General features: G+C 37.1%; 2 protein-coding genes across 3 annotated transcripts in view; one reads left to right on the plus strand and one right to left on the minus strand.

Moving 5' to 3' along the window:
* The first annotated feature begins 563 nt into the window (after positions 1-563).
* On the plus strand, positions 564-22,279 carry rhoq (ras homolog family member Q). Its single transcript, XM_060831392.1, has 5 exons — positions 564-1,258; positions 1,565-1,623; positions 7,200-7,364; positions 19,686-19,781; positions 20,986-22,279. Exons 1-5 carry the CDS (start codon positions 1,114-1,116, stop codon positions 21,139-21,141), a joined length of 621 nt encoding a protein of 206 aa, XP_060687375.1. The 5' UTR covers positions 564-1,113; the 3' UTR covers positions 21,142-22,279.
* The window catches only part of pigf (phosphatidylinositol glycan anchor biosynthesis, class F), a 69,528-nt gene continuing 67,898 nt past the window's right edge, over positions 21,317-22,946 (minus strand). For both annotated transcript variants that reach the window (XM_060831391.1, XM_060831389.1), the window contains one exon: positions 21,317-21,723. In XM_060831391.1, coding sequence (XP_060687374.1) covers positions 21,594-21,723 — 130 coding nt within the window. In that variant the 3' untranslated portion in view covers positions 21,317-21,593. The remainder of the gene's footprint in view (positions 21,724-22,946) is intronic.

Genomic DNA, 22,946 nt, shown 5'->3' on the forward strand with positions numbered 1-22,946 from the left:
ACTGCAGGCCTGCGAAGTGAAGGGAAAATTGGAAGGAGAGTTGTCCCCCTGACTGCTTTCTTGCCTCCCAGTTTTAGGGGTGACATTAGGATTTGGCAGGCGATTTTCCGAGTTAATGACGAACAGTGCAGACTGTACAACACACACACACACAATCCAATGGAAAGCATCTTAAGGCGGAATCTCCTTGTTTGAAATAAGACTCCAGCAATTGCTGTGACGTTGTGTTAAAAAGTAACATGACCGGTTCGCAACAATACAAGGACGTGAAAGATAATTATATCTCTAGCGGGTCTTTTGTCTGCAGGAAGGGGATCTTACAAATGGTATTCTAGCTTCATAGGCAGTGTCGCTGTGACTCTTGTTTTAAATCTCAGCGCTGCTCGGAATGGATGAGGTCACTTTCTTGTCACATGATATCTGCAGCAATGATACAATGACTCTCTCTCTCGGTTTGTGCTATGGGAAGCACTCGCCCTAGCGCTCTACACATTGGCTCAGGCCGGCCGATGTGGGCTGCTGGCTGGCCGAGCGGGCTGTCAATCAGCCGCAGTCCCCACCCTCCCTCCCACCTCCCCAGCCAAGCGAACTTCGGGGCTGCTTGTACAATGCAGCTGGAGTGTGGCCAGTGGCCAGGAGGGGGTTTGGAAAGGAGGCACACTCAACACATCCACACACAGAGAGAGGAGCCAGGCACGCAGGAGGAAAAGTGACTGGAGTGGGGAGGGAGGCACAGAGTTTTTTTTAGGGTAAAGATTTGCCATTCACCTCCGCTTGCTGCAGCGGGAAGAGAATCCAGATGTGGCAAACTCTCCTGTTTGAAGCTAACTGAGAGTGTGGGCAGCGAGCAACCTCTCTATGTTGTCAGCACTCGTCCTCTTGACACATCTAATCAGTCGGAGAGGAAAGTCGCCGCCAGTACTCTTTTCATCTTGTTAACATTAAAGGTTTTTTTTGCCCCCTGTTTGGCTTTTTGTTCGCGGGTTGGGAGGGAGGTGGTGCGGTTGGAATGCATTTGTTTGAGAAGCACAGAACAGCCTGAACATGTGGAAAATGGCACCTTTGCCATGCCCTGGTGGGAAGGTGATGCCGAATCAATGAGGCTGCCGCACCATGGCCAATGGAACAGGTCCGAGGAGTATGCTGAAGTGTGTGGTGATCGGAGACGGGGCAGTGGGCAAAACTTGTTTGCTGATGAGCTACGCAAACGATGCTTTTCCAGAGGAATATGTGCCCACTGTGTTCGACCATTATGCGGGTAATTATTTCCTTTAGAAATCTCTAGCTGCATTTCTTTTTTTTAAAAAGAATTGAAGTAAGTTTTGATTTCTTTTTTTTGGTGTTTGCGAGTTGATCCCAGCTCCTAAAGCTGAACGCAAACTTTTTGGGAAAGTTTCAGTAAAGTTTCACTGTCTGGCTATAGTCTTTCAATCAGACGTCTGCCTTTTGGATGCATGTTCCATCCGCTATTAATTAGAAACATTTGCGACATTATTGTGCCAGTTTTACTGTAGTATTTCCGTATAACTAGTTATACCTATATATTCTCTTCCTGTTTGACCAGTCACTGTCACTGTGGGAGGTAAACAGTATCTGCTTGGACTTTATGACACCGCAGGACAGGTAAGATGTTTAAAAAAAATAAACGTTTTCTGGCCTTATGTATATTGTATGATATGTGTTTTAGTTTAGGGAAGTTTAGCAATCTGTAATAACTAGCTTATGACAGAATGTGACATGACTTGTTTCCTTAGTTTGAGTGAAAATGTCTTGTTTTATTTGAACTGAATTCCCTGGGGAAGGTTTTTTTTAAAGCTGTGATGACATAAAGTGCCAATATCCCAAATACTGGTTGGGAAAAAATGGCACATACAGTCATCATTGCATCTAATACCTAAACCACCACACCATCGCCCCCACCCCCAGCAATTTGTGGTGAGGAAGCACTAGGCCATGAGTTGTGAATCACTGTTCGCCTGGCAAAACTGAAACTCCCCATCAAACCTCCTTGTGAAATTGCTGGATTTGTTCCATAGGTATGAGTTGAACTCTCCACAGAAAGTTATGACTGCTATTTCACATTTTAAGGATGCTTTATTAACAAAGTATATGTTCCTACAATTCAAATTCTAGTTTAAAGGGTCATAAAAGAAACGATTGAAAACTTGGGAGCCTCGCCCCCATGGTTAGTAAAATGTTCTTAGAGTTTGTTGCTTTTAAGTGTTTTATTTTTCTTCTTCGTCTTCGTTTTCCCTTCACTCTTAATCACTCTTACTTTTTCTTTTTCTCTGTGTCTAATTTAACTCTTAAATAACCCTATTTCCTTCTTTATCCTTGGCTTAGTTTAGTTTTATGTTGATAAATTTCAATGGTTAAGGAAATATCCTATTGAACCCATCATTCACCAACCCTCCAGATGTCCCATTTTGACTTTCAGCACTTTGGTGCTTAAGAATGTTTTGAATATAAGTTGACAAAAAAAAACCCTTTGACAATCAAGGTAGCATTTTTCTTTTGAAATGGTGATTTGCCAAAGAAGAGCTGAGGAAGTTGGATGATAGTGATGGTAGTACATCATAAGTCAGAAAGATATTGAGATTTGATAATATGTTTTTGGATTTGAGAGTTTCTTGTTAATATGTGCAAATAAATCCTCATTTGTTTGACTTTATATGAGCCAGGCTATGCTAAGGATAGGTAATATTATTAATAATTACGACCTATTGAATTCAAATTAATAGATAAGTGCTTTGTGTAAAAAGGTAAGTTTTTATATGCGTGGGGGGTGATGGTGCAGGAGACAACAGTAAATTTTGAAAATTCCACAAGGAAATAGAGCTGCATCTAAAATTGCTGGAAATTCTATCATTCAGTTCAATATATGACCATGTGAGCCTTTATAGAATCAAAGAGTAGATTTTTTTTAAAAATCAGGTGTGCAATATTTTCTCTGGTATTGTTCAATCTGAGATGAATGATCAGTATGCTCTAGCTGTGTTTTTACTCTTCCCATTTTCCTATGTCTGCAAATAATTTATGTACAATTTCTTAAGTTTATATAATATGTAATGCAAATTTTAATGCTTTTAAAAATCTATTTAAAATTCAAATTAAGCCACTTTTAATGAAGAATATGGTTTGCAAAAATGTAATCTTACAAAAAAGATGCAGCTACCTGTTATCTGTAACATGTAATTGTTACATTACAAGTAGGCATATTTATTTTTAGCGGTTAATGCCAAGTTAGTTGTTAATCTACTCAAGAAATTGGCTGTTTTAAACTGCTGATTACACTCATTATAATCAGCACAACGTTTCATTAATTCTCCTAAACATGGCCTGTTCAAATTTAAAACATTACATTTTATTTGGGTGGAAAGTTAAATATTTCAGCATTACTCAATTAATATCGTTAAGCAACATTTTTTTTCAAAACAAATATAGTTAAAGGTGTAATAGCAAATTCTGCAGCTCTGGACTCATCATGGTTTGGTCTTCGTGTGACACATGGACTTTATGTTGACTGTAACAGTGATTTTCGGTCTGTGTAACTGCTCAGAAATTTGTCTATGGGAGTTGGTCTATGAGATCCTAATCCCTTACTATCACGTATGAAGGAAGACTGGATCCACTTGTGATATTAATGAATTACTTTGCCAAATTTTAAAGTTTGACAATAGCCCGCACTTTAAAATATTACATTTTTAAACGAGCTACCTGAACAATAGAATAAAATTGGATTAACCAGTCCAAATTGGGATTTTGATAACCAAGATAGCACATGAGAATGGGCTTAATTTTAGTAAGACTGTCCAGTCTCCCAGTAATGCATACTCTGATTTTAAAATTACTGTTTGAAATAAACTGTACAGAATCATTTTAATAATTTTGTTGTATACAGGTCAGTTTCTTAGTGAGTAAAATAATTTTGTTTTGGAAACATGTCCACGTGCTGAAGAAAAGAAATCTAATTTGAATTTCCTTTCTCATTCATCAAATTTTATGGAATTTTTCAGATTTGTCCAAGGGTATGCTCACTATGTGGACAGTGCTAGATCTGGGTAAATTGAATCTTGAACAAGCAGAAAATTTGAGGGAGGGGAGGAACACTTAAAAAATGAATTTGGGTTAACTCAATTCACAGATTCTCCACTCTTTTACGCTGGTCTGGCTGATTCTATCTAAATTGTACCGAAATTACTCCAGTAAACTAGTGGAAATTGTACCCCCAACATTTTTTTTTAGAAAGAAAGGTTTCTGTGTTTATAAAGGGGAAAATTGGAAAGGTTGCAGCAGGCATTCATTGCAAGAGACTGTTTCCTGCTGAAACATTCTGACCTATGAACATCTGCAGAAAGCATGGCCTCAGCTAGTATGGATCTGGTTTGTGGGCTGATTAGAAGGGGCGGTGAAAGTGGATTGGTGGTATTTTACTTTTATATATCAATAGCCATACCCTAATGTTACGATCTGAAAAAAAAAACTGCTTGGAAGCTCTTCTGTATTTATAGTTTTGTCAAGAGTAGAATGTTTATATGCTGACTAACTATAATTACTGAATAAGCTTGCAAATTATACTTGGGTTTTTTGCAATCAATAAAACCTTTACATTCTGTCGTCTTTTTGCATGTAAAATACTTGTGAAACACTGTTTCACCAAGTTTTCTGTTCCCTAGCTATCAATGTATTGACATTTTGATATTTGTTGGAATGCGACCACATGCTCGCCATCTATTTTTGTGTCAGGCAGATGGTTTTGATTGACTCACCCTGCCGTGATTAAGTGTACGAGCATGAAAGCAACAGATGGTCAATTACTTTACAATTGGTAACCTAACTATTTTAAATTCATATATTCTACTGCAATGTTTTTTTTCCCTAAAGCTAAAAGATTAAACTTATAATTTCTATATTAGAGAATTTTTTTCTCTACACTTTAATATATGTATGCATTATGTTTCAGAGCAGCCTTTATGTCTATAAACTAATGGTTTTATTTTTCAATACTTTCCAAAGTTAAGCCTCTGAGAGGAGTTTTAAATATCTTTCTTTGAATTGGACAGCTTTAAATCTTGAGTAGCCTTTAAATTAATCAAATGAACCTTTTTTCTTTTATTTTCTCCTAACTCTGTAGGAAACTTTTACAGCACGTCTGTGCAAACACTACATTTTCAGTTCTAGATGTTTTGAATTATGTGACATTAACTTCATACTTAAATATGCTTTAGTACCATTCCAGTTGCAATGGTTTCAATTGCTTGTCAAAACTTTGAAGTTATGAGTTGAGACTCAATTTGCTCCAGCAGCTTCCGCTGGTGGATTCCATCGTATGTAATGTAAATGAATTGAACAGATGCCCTTTAGGGGAAATTCATAGTTGATTTGTCCTGCTTCCCCTCCACACCTTCCCCTTCTTTCCTTGCATCTAACTAGTGTTGAAAAACAGAAACTGTCACATCACATCAATGGTTATTCCCTTGACAGAAAACATTTCTCTGCCCAATCTCCAGTCCAAATAATTGATATTAATTTACATCTTGATTGGTTAGGACAAAGCTTAATTAACTGAATTTTCATAACTTTAAATCTTATTTTTGAGTGGAAGAATTTGAATATTCATAAACTCAAAATTAGTAATTTCACAAGAAGAGTGAATGGACTGTGCAAAGTTTTTTAAAATAACAGGAATACATTGTTAAACAGAATTGAAAGTATTTGGGATAATATGCAATAAATGTTTTTAATATCACTTTTCTAAACCAAAGTTTTTGTTTGGACAATTTAAGAATAAACCTTCAAGGACTTGCTTTCGGGCTGCAGAATAGTATTACAATTGCCTTTTGGTTTGTGTAGCAAAATTAATTTTAAAAATTGCAAAATGTTTTATTGACTTCCTTTAATTTATATTATGGGCACTAGAGCATTTTAGTTTTTGTTATTGAGTTACCAACTTGTGAAAAGCGATTTAAGTAGCAGCTCCAGTCTTTTTACAGATGAGCCTCAATAATGCTTAAATAAAACCCTGTTATGCAATGCTGTCCGCTTATAAACCCCAAAGCTTACTCTTTGGCCAGGGAGCAGAAGGATCTGTGTTGTACAACTTCATAGTTTTATCCTTGGCTGTAGACTATTGAACTAGAGGAAGATGCTTTGTTGAAAATGTGTTGCTGGAAACGCGCAGCAGGTCAGGCAGCATCCAAGGAACAGGAAATTCGACGTTTCGGGCATAAGCCTTTCGGCTTATGCCCGAAACGTCGAATTTCCTGTTCCTTGGATGCTGCCTGACCTGCTGCGCGTTTCCAGCAACACATTTTCAGCTCTGATACTCCAGCATCTGCAGATCTCACTTTCTCCTTGAAAATGCTTTGTTGACTACCCAAATATTACAAACCATGTCTCCAATATCAACTTTGCTTCTGTTCTTCATTTTCCCTATTTGGAGTGGTGTACCTGATTTCAATCGAGCAGTTTGGATTAAAAACTATTGTCTCCTCATGAAATGTTTCTTGGCAGAGTCTTGCCTTTTTGAATTCTTTATTTGGTACTCGACACCCAAGTTAAAAACTCAAAACCAAGAATTGGGACATTGTGACAGCTTATCCTTTCATGTAGCCACAACTCCACTAGCTTGAAATAACTCACTGGGCAATGCTATTAAAACTCTGTTTAGGCAAACTATGCAATTGGTACTTGCTCTTCTGCATGAGAAGCAACTAAAAAAGTGTAAGGCATCTTTTCAATCAGATGTGAGTCAGTACCATAGTAATTTCCATTATTGTGTGTATTTGATTAATACCCAGTTCTCCTGTTTCATACCTGTACGCATCTGAATGTGCTTCTGGTTTTCCGATTATGAAAAATTAATTTGTCTGAAACAGTATCATTAGAAGAATATATGTACAATGTTTGTAATGGTTTTCTTATCATGCAAAATGTCCTGAATCCTTATTTTGGACACAATTGTTTAATGAAAGCACAAAGTGGTTGAAGCACATGGTACACAGGTCAGTCAGTGTTATAAAGTGAAATAAATGGTTTTGAGTATTGACCGTTGAGTGGAAGAAGTAGCTGAAACGTCATCTTATTTTTTAAAAAGATGTAGATGGAGATGCTCCATGCTTCCAGCACATCCTATTTTTATGCAATATTTCCAATATTTGCAGTATTTTTTAACATTTACAATAACTTGGATTCCTTAGGAAGATTATGATCGTCTGAGACCTTTGTCTTATCCAATGACTGATGTCTTCCTGATCTGCTTCTCGGTCGTGAATCCAGCCTCATTTCAGAACGTACGGGAAGAGTGGGTGCCTGAACTTAAAGAATATGCACCAAATGTTCCATTCCTATTAGTTGGAACACAGGTACATCTATTTGGAAACTTATATAACTCATCCAGCCAACATATATCTAATGTGTCTACAATAGGAACTACTAGCAAACTTTGTTAAGCTTAGTTTGGTGATTATTTCCTATCCTTACAACTTAAGACTCTGGGTACCATTCCCTAAGTTTGTTAGTCAAGTATTGTATTGCCTTTTCTTAACAGCTCTAACTTCTCAAACAGATGTTTCTGGTTTGTTGACTGGCATAACTTGAAATCACTTGGCACGAGAGGGATAAGGTTTGTTAGATCTAGTGGGAAGGGCAATTACTTTAGTCTTTGTTTCCCACATTACTTACCTTGCTGATTTGCCCTGCTGCAACTTTGCATTAGTTAAACACGAAACAGCATTTGTTACAGTTGGCCTATTGCCTGGACTGTTCAACTTTGTCAGATCAAAGAGATTTTTGGGGGAGGGAATGGAATAGTAGAAATGAGTAAAGCTCAGCTTGTGTTTTTACACTGGAACCCGTAAGGATTATTACGGGAAAAGGAAAAATGCCTAAACTCTTCTTTTGTCTTCATTACGTCTTCATTTTTTTAGCATCAATAATTTGGTACTGATTTGATTGCTGCAAAATACTATTAATTCACTTCATGCTCCAGAGTATCTTTAAATCATGTGAATAATGCTGCTTAATACATCTTTAAACTAAAAGATGTACAATAAATCTTCAATAATGCCACAACCTTAGCTTTTACTGGAGCTAGCTGATTACATTTAGCTTTGTGGGCAACCTTTACACATCTGTTTATAAGGGCAAGATGAAACAAATCACTAAATGACAATGGAGGGAATTTTTAGCAAAATTATTTCAATTTTTAGTTTTTAATTAATGGTATCCTGATGACAGAATAACATTTAAGATTATAGTTTGTATTGAATTGGTCACTTGACAAAATAATTTATTTTAGAAATCCTCCGAGTTTAGTTGAACAAAAACATGGAAAGATATGTTATTGTATAAAGTAGAATGTAAGTAATACGTGAATTTACTTGGTTTTATTTTTCCAGTATGGTAGATTAATGATACACACTATCAAGCTTCTTTAGACATTGGGATATTAGATGCAAAGCATTTGATTCAAGCCAAGATTTAAAGTTGGTTAATGTAGCTTAGGGAGAAAGCTTTTGATGTAGTGATAACACTTCTGTCTGAGTCAAAAGCTGAAAGATTTGGGTCTTGGTTCAGACAGCCCCAGCAAGAAGAAATTAGGATATGTTCTCTAAATAAGCAGTGACATCCAGCGGGTTTATGCATTTATATTGAGTGACCAATAGCTCAATAATAGTATTCCCATCTTTTGAATCAAAACGATTGGGACCAGGATGGAGTCCAGATAACTCTGTAAATGAAAGCAGCTCTAAATACTGGATGTGAGACTTGAAATAGGATCTACCCTAAGGAAGAATTCAACAAGCAAATATAGTGCAGTAAACGTGTTGTGAAATTGGATTAGTATATTCTGTAAGTTAGAAGAAACCATTAAATTTTATTTGGTATTCTGTTTGGGACTATCCATAATATGTGCACTAAAATTATGACTGATTGGAATATTATTAGGTGTCACCCCTCAATGGGTGTTTGGTGTTTAATAAGCCATGCCTTTAATGGATTTGAAAGATCCCATTCTTAAACAGTATGTTGATTTTTTGGTATTGTCTACATATCTAATGACAGTGAGGGAAACTTGGAATATATAATGATGTATATTTTCTGTTGGTTAACTGGAGTGGCAATTGCAGAGGGCAGGTAACAGGTCACCTAAATAACCTCTTACAGTGTTTAGGAGGGGGTAAAATGAAGAAAGTTCAGTAGTTAAATCTAGAATGAGAGGGAACAGATATAAAGAAATGTGAGAAGAGACTTTTTCAATAAGCGAGTAATTGTCTGAAAAACATTTCCTGGACATATGTGATGAGGGCAGGTTCAATTGGGGTATTTAAGAGAGCTTTGGATTGTTATTTAAATAGAAACAATATTCATGATTTTAGAAAAATATGGAAGAATGGTGATTAGTCATAATGCTCTTTCAGACAGCAGGTGAAGACATTCTCAGACAAATGGCCTGATTCCTGCAACCTTAATAGTTTTATGAAATATCATTGAAGTGCTAGACCTATTTTCCTTTCAAATAGGGTAACAATAACTAGAAGGAACGAAAAACAAGATCATGAGACATTTTAACATACTTGACAGAGGAACTTGCTTTATCTATAACCTAACCTTCAAAGGTACTTCATTATTAGATCCAACTATTTTGCTCAATTGACATCTCATTTTAAAATAAACACTTATCCACACTGGTGTTTGAGGGAGTTTGTTATGCACAATTTTGCTTGCTTTGAAATGTTTTGAGAAATCAAATTAGGCATTTTATTATCATATTACATTTCTTTTCTCAGGGGTCTGTTCCATTGTGAAAACAGCATTAAATGTATTAAGTCGAAATAACTTCCATGTCTGACAAATGAAATATGTTCTTACCAGTAGCAATGAAGACTGCAGCCAGTAGACTATGTCCCTGTGATGGTATGAGTATGAAGGGTGTGTCCATGTATGTCTTACAATGGAAGACCAAGTCCTCGCCTAGAAATTCAGAGGAGGTAGTATCCAAAGGTCATTTGGATGTTGTGGACTATTCTCATATTGGTTATCCATCTGCATTTGAGGGAGGAGCAATGATCCAACTTAGCAATAAGAATCAAGTTATTTGGTGTAGTTAAGTGCTGTGCAGAGAACTAGACTGAACAGTTGGTGCTCTGTAGTGCATTGTGTTTTATTCGAAGGAAGCTTGCTTGTTCAGGATGTCCTTTGAACATCCATTTGAAACCTTTGTCCTTACGAATGGTAGAGACTGAGAGTTCACAAGGTCCTTCAGTTTGTTGGAACATTGCATGTTGTAGGCACTGCAAGATGGATGGGTAATGCGGAAGGTATGTCAAGACCGCAAGTGTTAATTACCTGCACAGTATCTAATTATTGCAATTTTGTTGTCCTGGTACTCATACCTGCAAGTGCTACATCTTAACTCTTAATGTACACTCTGATAGCGTTGACATGCTTTGGTTAGATATGAGGTAAAGTCTTCTCTAATTATTTACCAACCTGGACTAGAAATTTGCTAGCACAGCTTTTATAGAACATCTCAGAATTAACTTGTGGACATTGTTGAACCCAGGGCAAGGTGAATACAGTGAATTTTAATGTTGCTATTCTCTCTTGTTGGGGTGTGCATCTCCTGGAAGATGCGTGACTCCAAAGTAATCAGACAGTTATGTGCCTTTAAGTCACTGGCTGATGGATTTGCCATGAGATACTAAAGGCTGGTTAGGAGAATCTCCTCTGTATTAAGACATTCCTTGGCAATAATGGCAATCTGTACAGAGCTAGTCTTGGTTACCTCGGCCTGTTTCATAGGATCGCTCATTGTCACCCTCAGGTTAAATAAAAGGCAGTCATTTGAAAAATTAAAATGGGGAATGCGGCAGTTAAGCAGAGGTGGGTTTGCCCCCTGAAATTGCATTGGGCTGCATGAAATCCAATCTCAGCATAAAATCAAGGCCTGTTTTGTTACCTGGAATATTTTTTTTAAATGAAGACGTAGTGATAATTATGTGCATGAATGTGAAAGGTTTGTGGTGCATTAGTTTCACAGAATATCAGATTCAGTCACAAGTTTAGAAACACAGATGTCTATTTATCATGGTGACGGAAATCTTTTCTCAGTTATAAATGATGCTAGTGAATATATTCATGTCAAAATATTGACTCTAATTTACCCAAATCAAAATAATCGTTAACACATTTTACTAATGAAGGCCTATGGGAGTTTGTTTGGAAGAAATTATCCAAACACATTCGTATTATTAGAAAGGCCTCAGATATCATTGCTTTTGGAAAGATAATCCTATTTCATTTTGATTTTGAGTTTTATCATTTCACCTCTCCCATCTTCACATCTTAATTCTTTTGATACGTTTGGGATTTGCCCCTTTTTTAAAGAATGAAGTGTGGAAAAAATAACTTTAAAATAATCAGTTAGGGCGCGTTGCATTGGAAGAATATCAGAATTAATCATTTTCTTATATTTGATGCTGAAACTAACTCTAAGAACACAGCATTGTGGGAACCAATTCATTTGAATTTCTGCACTGTAATAAACAACCCTCAAAGAAATAGAGTGTTGGAGAAACGCAGCAAGTCTGGTAGAGAGAAACAGCGTTAATGTTTCAAGACCAATATGATTGTTCTTTGGAATTTTGAGGATGAGTCATATTGGATATGAAACAATGACTCGGTCTCTCTCTTCATAGATGCTGCCAGACCTGCTGAGTTTCTCCAATATATAATTTCAGACTTACAGCATCTGCAGTACTTTCCTTTTACCTCCCAGTCACATTTGCGCACAGATGATTCAGGACATTTTGCCATTTGATCAAAGGCAAGGTATTTTAATCATACATACACAGAAATCTACTCTTTTAAGAGTATTCAATCTAACTTTGCTTTCAAATACAATGATAATTGTTTCTTGTTTAAATGCTTGCTTTCATCATTATCCAACACAAACATGTTCTTGATAGGAAACGGGCACAAGCATTCAATTCCAACAATGCTTGAGTTAAAGCAGAAGGTAAATTTAGGAAGAAAACATCAGTGTTAAGTACTCCCAGATATATCCATCGAGTGAGTTGTTATCCATTCGAAAGAAAATTGTCACCATGGGTTTCCAAACATGTGCTGATCAGCTGTCGTTACTGGCAACCACATCAATTTTGTGGCCTCAAGTTCCAACACTTTTGGTTATTCTTTTATAATCTTGGTCTTGCTGGAGAAAATATTTGTTGACTCAGCTTTTATATATAGAAGATGCACTGGGGCACTTACGTGAGTCGCTGGTGAGCTAAGTGTTCAAATCTGAAAATTCTGATGAACAAAAGTTCATATGAAATTGTTACCCTGCTGTTGCAAAATTTGTAATACAGCACATCAATCAAATTCAAAGTAACACTAACACCCAAGTCTTGCTGTGTGGAACAAACGTGAAGAAATGTCAGGGCACCCGTAAACATGACTAAAACAATAATGTAACAAAACCAGGTATGACGGCAGGTGAGCAAGCTAGTGAACTTTGATCATGCTAATGGAAGAACATTGCTGAGTTGGTGTGATTTGACTCTGAAATCTGTCAATCCATACAGTCAAAATGTCAGCAAAGTTGAAAACACACTCTTATTAAAAAGACTGCTACATATTTAAGACCATAAAAAAAGCTGGATTGAATTATAATTAATTATTGTACATTCATATACACTAAAGCATCAATTTCTGTTGATAATACACAATTTTAAAATTCAAATGAGCCCTAATCTATCTTTAATGATACAGATTTGTTGCACAGTTCAGCACTCTTTTTGATTTGCATTGCTGATTAATGTACTCTGATTTGAGTCACTGAATATCTCTTTTGAAAACTCAACAGAGAAATCACCATATGGTGAATGGGCAGTCATTTCTGATTCCACTGCAGAGAATGCTGAGGCATTGCCAAATTACTTGCTTTTTTTAAAAAAATGCTCCCATTTAGCTTTGACAAAAATCATGAAGATTTATATTGGTATCAAACTTTTTATATCACAAATTTATTTTTTAAAATATAAATTTATTCTTCACAAATGGGTATTCTGGAACCATATGTGCTTTCCATATACCTGTGTAAACTGATCTCCTGTCTGTTAAGTTTGCAAAAAGTTCTTAACACTTTAACCAGGTTTCATAATTGTCTTCCTTTCATCAGATATAGGGCTGTGTTCTGAGTAGGTGAAGTAGACTTTTGGGTGCTGTTCATGTGTCTGATTACCAAAAATAAAATGACGACTTTAAAATACTCAGCAGTTTTAGCAATATTCCCTCAAATTTTCTGATGGTGTTGAATGATTCATTCGAACCTTTTAAAATTATCTCAATCTCTATTAAAATGTACAGTAATGGATAGTTGGAAGTGATCATAAGGCAGATATCTGACCAAAGGGTTCACAATATTTGCATGCCTGGTTTTGAATGCCTTTGAAACTTGAAATTAGATTATAACCTTAAAATCACTTGTTAGCATCTTCAGAATGCAAAGCACTTGATGTTTTATATTCAGTCTAATGTGGATATTTTCTTTTAAAGTCTGTCTTTGTAATATAGAACCAGATGCTGATCTGCCCTCAGTCCTTGACCATTTTCACATGATGATAACTGACTGTGACATGCTTATTGCAATTTAAAGGAAAATGCGAAGCAATCTTTTTCCAGTGCATATTGCAAATTTTAATTTTGCTATGTTTAATGTTGATTTCTGTTTTGCCAAGTCCTGCATTAATAGATTACATGTGGCATTTCACTTGTTTTCCCTTTAGCGTAACTCTGAGGAGCTTCATGTAGTCTAAGTGGCGGCATGTTTGTTTTTGAGTTAAATAATTGAGATTTTAGCATGTACATTGAGAAGTAGCGAACTAGATTTCAAAGATTGGTCTCTGAAGCCACGTCATTGTTGCTCTTCGGGTCAGATTATTTTTCATCAGTCTATTTGTATCCTAAACATGGAAAATGCTTATGTCATTTTGGAAAGCTTTTCAATTATACACTCTCTCAAAATTAGATTTATTGTTCCAGTCTTTCAAAACTTTGATTTTTAATCCCATTTACATTTTTTTTGCTGTATTGAGTCATGCTTTGTCCTACACTACGCAGGCCTATTTACAGAATTCTTGAAACATTACCATTGTCCATCTCTACAAATGAAAGTACCATGATGTAACAGCATTGTTTGAAGTTTATTTGAAATTATGATTAACGTGTCAATTTGTTGATTAATCTTTAGTGGGGTGGGGGGGAGATCGCAATAATTGAGTAATTCAATGCAACCTTGATGCTTGAATACTGACTACATATTTTCTAAAAGATGTTCAGATAATCTTATGATATTTATGGCACCAGTTCTACTGACTATAAACCATCTTGCAAACTACTACAATCAAGAGTTTGTTCATTGAAGGATTGAGGTGCATTGAGAAAGCAAATTAAATAAGCAAACAGACTGAGAAAAGACTGGCAGCTAATACAAAATTGAATTGGATGAAAATGTCTTCAGTAGGCATATTAAAAAGTCAAATTCTGGTAAAAGGAGGAATGGGCCAACTTGGAAACCGAAAGGACGTTTGCAGACAGACATCGAGGGCATGACTGAAGTATTAAATGAACATTTTACTTCTGTCCTTTCCAAGGAAGATGCCCAGACCATGCTGAAAGAGGAAGTAATTCAGACACATGAGTTTAAAATTGATTGATAACATTGGAGAGGGTGTCTGCACTTAACGTTGATAAGACAGGATCAGACACAAGGTATCCATGGATACCGAGAGAAGTGAGTGTGCAAATTGCAGGAGCACTGGCTGTAAGTTTTCAAAGACTCTGGGCAATGCCAGAGGTTTGACAATTGCAGACATTATTTCCTTGTTCAAAAGGAAGTATGAAAGGTGTACAACAAGAGCCAATCCTGTGGCATCGTGGGTGGCCTGTCTGTTCAGGGGGTGAGGCAGAAAGTGGAAAGGGTGTTACTTACTGATAGGGGATTCTTTAGTTAGGGGAACAGACATGTGTTTCAATAGGTTTACTTGGAGTCCAGAATGGTGTGTTGCCTCCATGGTGCTAGGGTCAACGTTGTCACAGAATGGCTGTGGGACATTGTTCAGGGGGCGCAGGTACATAGATGTACAACAACATGTGATGTCACTCCATGTATCTCCATGTAATGCATAGAATATGGTTCATTAAGATCGGGCGGTTGTAGGCCCAGAGTCCGTATTGGATTATTATGTTGAAGTGATAAATATTACTTGACTCGAGGAAGGGCAGGTCGGAGTTAATAGAACGACACAGGGTATACCTCAATTGAGAGTGTGGGGCTGGAAAAGCACAGCAGGTTAGGTGGCATTCGAGGAGCAGGAAAATCAACGATTCAGGCATAAGCCCTTCATCAGGAATGCTTGGAACATCAATTCTCTTACTGCTCAGGTGCTACCTGACCTGCTGTTTTTCTCCAGCACTACACTCTTGACTCTGTTCTCCAGCATCTGCAGTCCTTGCTTTCGTCTACAAAGCATAGCTCAACCTACCTTGAGTACTTATTCACTTTCCTGTCAACGTATGCCCCCCCAATATACTGTACACACATTTCAGTCACTGTCAAAATGTCCTTGGGACCTTTAACTGGGAGGGTGGTGGAAACTGATTCCATACGAGGTTTCAAAAGGAAATCAGCTCAGAATTTGCAAGTGATGAAATTAAAGGGCTACGGAGATGGGGTAAGAGAATGAGATTTGCTGGGTAGCTCTTTCAGGAGTCAGGACAGACATGATGGATTGAATGGTCTCCTTCTATACTATAAATTTCTATGATTTAGAGACAATAGGAAAATTTAAAGGCTCTTTTGAGCAGTGCTGTGCAGTATGGGAGATGCTTTGGAGGCTTCTAGGATAGAATTGATTTGGCTAGAGCCAAAGAATAAGAATAATAACATTGCATTACTTGGTGTAATCTACAGAATCATGGAATCTCCTACAGCCATTTGGCCTATCAAATCCTTGCTGACCTGTGAAAGAGTTTCCCACCCACCCTATCCCTGTAAACCTGCATTTCACCTAACTAATTCACCTAAGATGCATGTCTGTGGACTGTGGGAGGAAACCCACACAGACACAGGGAGAATGTGCAAATTCCACACAGTCAGTCGTCTGAGGGTGGAATCGAACCCAGGTCCCTGGTATTGAGAGGCAGCAGTGGTAACCACTCAGCAACCACGTTGCCCATCAACTAGGAGTAAAGGTGTACAAGTAGACAGCTGATGATAAAGATTACAGTATTCTACACTTCATAACTAAGAGCTAAGTACAAGAACAAGGAGGTCATGCTGAACCTAAATGGGACACTGGTTAGAGCTCGGCTGGAGTTCTGTGTATAGTTCTGGGCACCACACGTTTAGCAGGATGTGACTGCATTAGAAACAATGCAAAAGAGGTTTATGAGATTGCTCTGGTGATGAGAAACTTCTGTTATGAAAATTGACTGGAGAAACTATGACTGTTTTCATTGGAGAGGAGAGGGCAAAGGAGACTTTATAGAAGTTTCAAAATTTTGAGAGGTCTGGACAATATATAGGAAGAAATTGTTTCTGCTCATAAAAGTATTGAGAATCAGACAGCACAGATTTAGTGTTGTGCAAAATAAGCAAATGCGAAGTGAGGAAAAGTCATTTTCACTGAGTAGTTAAAAGTCTGGAATGCACTGTCTGGGGTATGTTCAATGGAGACCATTCAAAAGAGCATTGGAGAGGTATTTAAATAGAAACAATGTGAAGTGTTTTTACTAAAAGGCAGGAGTTTGGTACCAAGTCAAAATGCTCAGACCCAGTGCAGACAAGATGGGCCAAATGGCCTTCTGCACCAAAACACTAACATTCCATTCATTTCACTCAGAGTGGGAGGATTTTAGAAATGATAATTTGGGACAAAATTAATAGTCACTTGGATAAATAGTCACTTTATTCATAAATGATCTGGATGAAGGGGACTGGGGGCACTCTGGCAAAATTCGCCGATAATATGAAGTTAGGCAGACAGGCAGGTAGTACTGAGGAGGTGGGGAGGCTGCAGAAGGATTCAGACAGTTTAGGAGAGTGATCCAAGAAATGGCTGATGTAATTCAATGTGAGCAAATGCGAGGTTTTGCACTTTGGAAAAAAACACCGGCATGGACTATTTTCTAAAAACGGTGAGAAAATTCATAAAGGATTCTCTAAAGGTTGACTTGCAGGTTAAGTCCATGATTAAGAAAACAAATGTAATATTGTCATTTATCTCAAGAGGGTTGGAATGTAAAAGCAGTGATATGCTACTGAGACTTTATAAAGTTCTGGTTAAGCCACATTTGGAATACTGTGTCCCCACACCTCAGGAAGGACATACTGGCACTGGAGTGTGTCCAGCGGAGATTCTCACAGATGATCCCTGGAATGGTAGGCCTAACATACGATGAACGTCTGAGGATCCTGGGATTGTATTCATGAGAGTTTAGAAGATTGATGGAAATCTTATAGAAACTTACAAGATAATTCATGGCTTAGGAAGGGTGGACACTGGGAAATTGTTTCCAAAAGATGGGGATACTAGGACCCATGGGCACAGCCTTAGAATTAGAGGGGATCAATTTAGGATGGCAATGAGGAGACATTTATTCAGCCAGAGAGTGGTGGACCTCTGGAATTCATAGCCACGGAGCACAGTGGAAGCTGGGTCGTTGGGTGTCTTCAAAGCAGAGATTGATAAATTCTTAACCTTGTAAGGAATTAAGGGATACAGGGAGAATGCAGGTAAGTGGTGTTGAAATGCCCATCAGCCATGATTGAATAGCAGAGTGGACTCGATGGGCCGAAAGGCCTTCCTTCCACTCCTCCTACTTATGGTTTTAAATGGTTAATTAGGAAAGCCAACATTGTTTGAGAGGGGCAAATTGTGTTCAACTAACTTAAGAGTTTTTTTGAGGTGACCGATTTGAGAATATTGCTGTTTGTTGTATCCAAAACTTTATGAAGGTAACTTGATAAAATGCGGCACAATAGAATATTGAGCAAACTTAGATCTCGCCGAACAAAAAGGACAGTAGTAGCATGAATATGATCAATGATAGGAAACATTTTGGTATACATTTGTTTTTTGTACTTCAGAACGGTTTCTTGTGGAGCTCCCTAATGTTGGTGTTAGGATTCTTGCTTTTCCTGATGTATATTTATTAATGACCTGGACCTTTTGGGTAAATGGCAACATTTCAAAATGTTCTAATGATATAGAACTTGGAAACATTGTGAATTGTGTGGAGGAGAGTGTAAGTTGTGAACAGAATAATCTAAGGACTTAGACAGATTGCTAGAATTGGGGGATAAGTGGCATAAGAAATTTAATGGAGAAAGTTGTATTGTGTAAAGTGGTACCAGGGTTTACGTGTGCAGCTATCATGGTAGGAAAGCTTGAGAGAACAGATAATAATGCATTTAGTTTTATCAAAAGAGGCAGAAGGGAATAAAGCACTAGTTTTTAGGGCTGTGTGGCATTGTGATATTGTCCCTGCCAGGAAAGTCTGGGTTCACGACTCATCTGCTTCAGAGCTGTGCCATTACATATCTAAATAATTCAAATAAAATATTTTGAAACACTGGTTTGGCCTCACCTGGAGCACTGTGACCATTTCTGGGTATCACACTTTTGGGAAGGGTGTGGAAAATAGAATTGATGAGGAACGTAAATTGTGTAGAAAGTGAGAGGAGGTAAGACTTGGAGAAAAGGTGTTCAGAGGAGATTTGGTAAGGGTTATTCTAAACCATGGAGCAAAAGATGGCTTCTATTGGTGGAAGGATTGATCACCAAAGGGCACAGATTTACATAATTGGCAGAGGAAACAATGGAGGAAAATCATTCTGCATGCAGTAAGTGGTTAAGGTCTAGAATACGCTGTCTGCATGTGATGGAAACAGGGTCATTTGAATTTTTCCATCCGAAAAGGAAATCTGGCAGGTGGTGAGGCCAAAGGCATGGGAGTACTATGAGGTGAATTGTTCATTCAGACATAATGGATTGAAAGGTTTCCTCCCAGTGTTGTACGCATTCAATGATTTAAAATTGTCTGAATATGCTACTGAGGAGAAGAGCATTTTGTAATGTTAAAATCCTAAGAGTGTAGCAAATTTGAACTAATACAAACCCCGTATTCCATCAAGTTCATAGCTCCCTAAGGGTAATGCATTTTGCTTAGCAACTGAATATTCTACTTTGACTGAATAAAGTAACTTCTGTTGAGTGGTATATCTATAATTGTAATACTGCAAAATAAAAATTGTCATTTTCTTCTTTAAACACCTTGTCACAATAGTAGGACAAAGAAGGGATTCAGGAAGACGGATACTCTTAGCTCTAGAACTTACACCTCTATGAACCAAAAGCCAGTGCTAACTGATGCAATATTATCCTGAACTTGTAAAATTCTAAATCCTGGTTATTCAAAACAATATGCAGTGCGACCAGTTGGATTCACACCAAAGTACCATGAATGAAGGAACTATTCCATGAAATCCATTTGAAAGGAAGCTTTAGAACATTAATTTTCAGCAAAAGCTCAGTTGTTTGAAATATCTGGAAAATGTGCAACAACAGACTTCTAAATTTGTCTGAAATTCATATTCTGTATGGATTGTTTTTCAGATTGATCTTCGTGATGACCCAAGAACTTTAACTAGACTAAATACCCTGAAGGAAAAGCCTGTGACTACAGAGCAAGGGGAGAAGTTGGCAAAGGGGGTACAGTGTTTCACTTGAGATTTTGCTATTCAACAGTGTTACTTTCTGAACTGGACATGCTAATGATTGGAGCATATCAAAACTCCTAAAATATTGATTTTTATTTTTAAAAAAAAAGGACCAGGATTCACAGCTTTGTATTTTCCCTTCACCTACAGCAGTGTTATTCTTTAAAATGTTCGATGAGCCATTACCATAATACTTTGAACGAATGCCAAAGTATTTGAATTTGATTTTTTAATTTCTTTTAGTCTCCCATTTTCATCAAAACCACACCAAGGTTCAAAGCTTTATTAATAGTGTGTGTGTGGGCTGAGAAAAGAGCAGTCAATTCTCAGTTGACCATTATAGTAGCTATTTATACAACCAAGTCTGCACCATGAACCTGAAAGTGGTGATTGTTAATATAAACGGGTCATTAGATTAAATAAAATCAGCAATCAGACTGCAGGCTACTTAACAGTAGATGTCTGTGGAATTGAATGAGTAAATCCAATTGCAGCAGAACAAAATGTACTAAGTTGCAAGGCTCATTCAAGGTTTGGCCTTAGACACCGAGTGATGCAAGAATCAGCTTAGATTTTAGTTCTAACTCTGCGCTTGTTCAACTCCATGGCTGGGAGCAATTAACTTTAACTGGGGAACTGTTGGCATGTTTGTTTTTCCTCATCCTCTCCATTTCCCTTGGCTCAGTTTGCTACCTATCCTCCTGGGTTTTATTGTCAGTGACTCAGCTGGGCTTTTGAGTATGGTTGCATTCCTGCTGATGTCTCATCACCTGGTGCAATTCACCAAAAAGAAATGCGATTATAGCCAGGATCAGGTTTGATACTGAAGCAAAAGAACTAGCTTGTATTGGCTCTATTGGTTTCAAGGCAGATTTTGGCGCTGATTGGACCTCATCTGGCCAAACCTTATATCCCACAGTTTAAAAATTACTGCTCTATGTTCAGAGTGTAGCCATTTGGAAAAGTCACTGCAGAATAAGTCAGTGCCTTTAGGATAATCAGAGGAAGCAAACTTAAGTGATAGGGATGCTGTGGTGATTTTGGTTAAATAGAGGAATTACATTTTACATTCAAGTTGTTTTCCTCAGTTAAGATTTTACAAATGAAATAACCCTCCTGGCTATTTGTCTAATTTTCTGTTGCCATTGCAACAAAATTTGTAAAATATAACTCCATTCCTTTTTGCCATCTGACAGATTGGAGCATATTGTTACGTGGAGTGTTCAGCATTAACACAGAAAGGACTGAAGACTGTCTTTGATGAAGCCATAATAGCCATTCTAACTCCAAAGAAAAATGTTTTGAAAAAAAGACTTGGATCAAGATGTATAAACTGCTGTATGATCACATGAGTGAGGATACAGGAACAAAAGCTGATCCAGCCCACTGTGAAGAACCCTCCAGCAACTATAAAATAGTGCTTGTATTACATATAATGTGTGCATTGCAGCTAAAGATGGAAGTAATCTAGATTCATCGTCAACCGCACAAGTTTTGTACTGTCTGGAAAATAATAGCAAATTGATGTCATATGGAGGAATTTATTTCCCTGGAAAGTACAATGTCAAAGATTCTCAGGGGTTGTTTCATTTGCAAAAGCTACAATTTTCTTTCCCCCCTTTAAGTTAGGAAGCAAATCATCTGAGGCATGCCACAGAAATACTTATTCTGTTCTGGAACAGTGTTCAAGAAAAGTAAACATTTTTATTCTACAAAATATAGCCTTGGAGAGATGCCGATTACCCACATGTGGTTCTGCATAGTTCGGAATGGAGTTGGTTTAACCAAATGTATTAGAGCCTTCTCAACAGCTGCTGAAATCATCTGCATTTGTATGTGAGGTGTTTCTTGTGCCAGTATATCCATAATGGTGCGATGACAAGACTGATAGTGAATCCAAGTGTTGCTCCAAGTGTACAGGAAATTGGCCACACCTGTGAACAGTAACAACCATAATGATGGGTTGCACATGAAGAAACTCTTAAGCACAGATTTTAAAACAACCTACTCTTTCCTTTTGCCTAACCTGGCTTTAATCAGACGTTAAAAGTGAAATCTGTATAGCAAAGTATCAAATTTGTTTCCTAATGCTGTTCTTTTCTGCAAGTGAGGAACAAGTTTAAAAAAAAATTTGTACTTTCATTTTCACCATTACAGCCATTTATACACACACAGAACGTTTCTTAAAAATTATGACAATTTTCTGTAGGGTTCACCTACTTTTGGCAAGTTTACTTAAAGAATGTTAAACACTAAAACTTATATACCACACCTGTATTAATCTAGGTTTTTCTTGAGTTTAAAATGATTATAGGAAACATCCTCTTCTGTAGAAAATGTGAAATACAGCGACATTAAGAGTTGCACGCTGCATCAAAAAATAAAGTTTGATTCCTTTCCCCACCACCTCTCCATTCAGTGTCCTGAAACTGGATACTGAGGATTCAACTTTGTAATGTTGTTTGATACAAAATAAATGTTATTATTTCAGTGTATAGTGGTGTAAAATCATTTAACCCTGTTCATGCCAATGAGGGAATGCTCATTCTATTTTTCTGCTGTTCTTGACTGCAAAATATAGAATGCAACCTCTTTTTTTTTCCCAAGAGGAGTAAAACCAGTACCAAAAAGATTAGCAAACCTGTGTGGCAACAAACAAGCTATAAGTTTACACACCGTTTCAACCATTTGCTCTTTATTCTAAATATCATTTAAAATAAAATACCACTGCAGACAAGAATATTTAGATTTAGGGTAATAGACAGTTCTTATTTCGTAGGTCAGATGTTTAACTTTAATTTGCTGATATTTTGACTCTTTCAGTAGATAAGCTGGTCATACCAGATTCATCTTTTGATTTTATGTTGGTTATGGAAATTGTTTTTTTTTGTTTTTAAATTTGCAGCTGTTATGAAAAAGGGATTGTTTCTTACAAGGTATACATTCTAAGCAACCAGTAGAGGAAATACGACTGTTGCTCAGCATCTTTTCAATTGTAAATGGAGAAATCAAATAAATGAACATTAGACATTTAGTGAAAATGAAGATTTTGAAACAATGGAACAATTTGTTGCATGTTGGAGTGATTTTGATAAATTTAGAAAAAGGTAAGAGGAGGAATTGCATTTAGAGAATTTCACAGGAACATTCATATGAC

This window comes from Hemiscyllium ocellatum, chromosome 10, assembly GCF_020745735.1.
Source record: "Hemiscyllium ocellatum isolate sHemOce1 chromosome 10, sHemOce1.pat.X.cur, whole genome shotgun sequence".
NCBI classification, from domain to species: domain Eukaryota; kingdom Metazoa; phylum Chordata; class Chondrichthyes; order Orectolobiformes; family Hemiscylliidae; genus Hemiscyllium; species Hemiscyllium ocellatum.

What these genes read in the sequence shown, in the direction of transcription:
- rhoq (XM_060831392.1), top strand. Translation starts at nt 1,114, where the DNA reads ATGGCCAATGGAACAGGTCCGAGGAGTATGCTGAAGTGTGTGGTGATC. An exon ending in TGTGTTCGACCATTATGCGG is followed by an intron (nt 1,259 to 1,564) that starts GTAATTATTTCC and finishes CTGTTTGACCAG; the next exon opens with TCACTGTCACTGTGGGAGGT. An exon ending in TCCTATTAGTTGGAACACAG is followed by an intron (nt 7,365 to 19,685) that starts GTACATCTATTT and finishes ATTGTTTTTCAG; the next exon opens with ATTGATCTTCGTGATGACCC.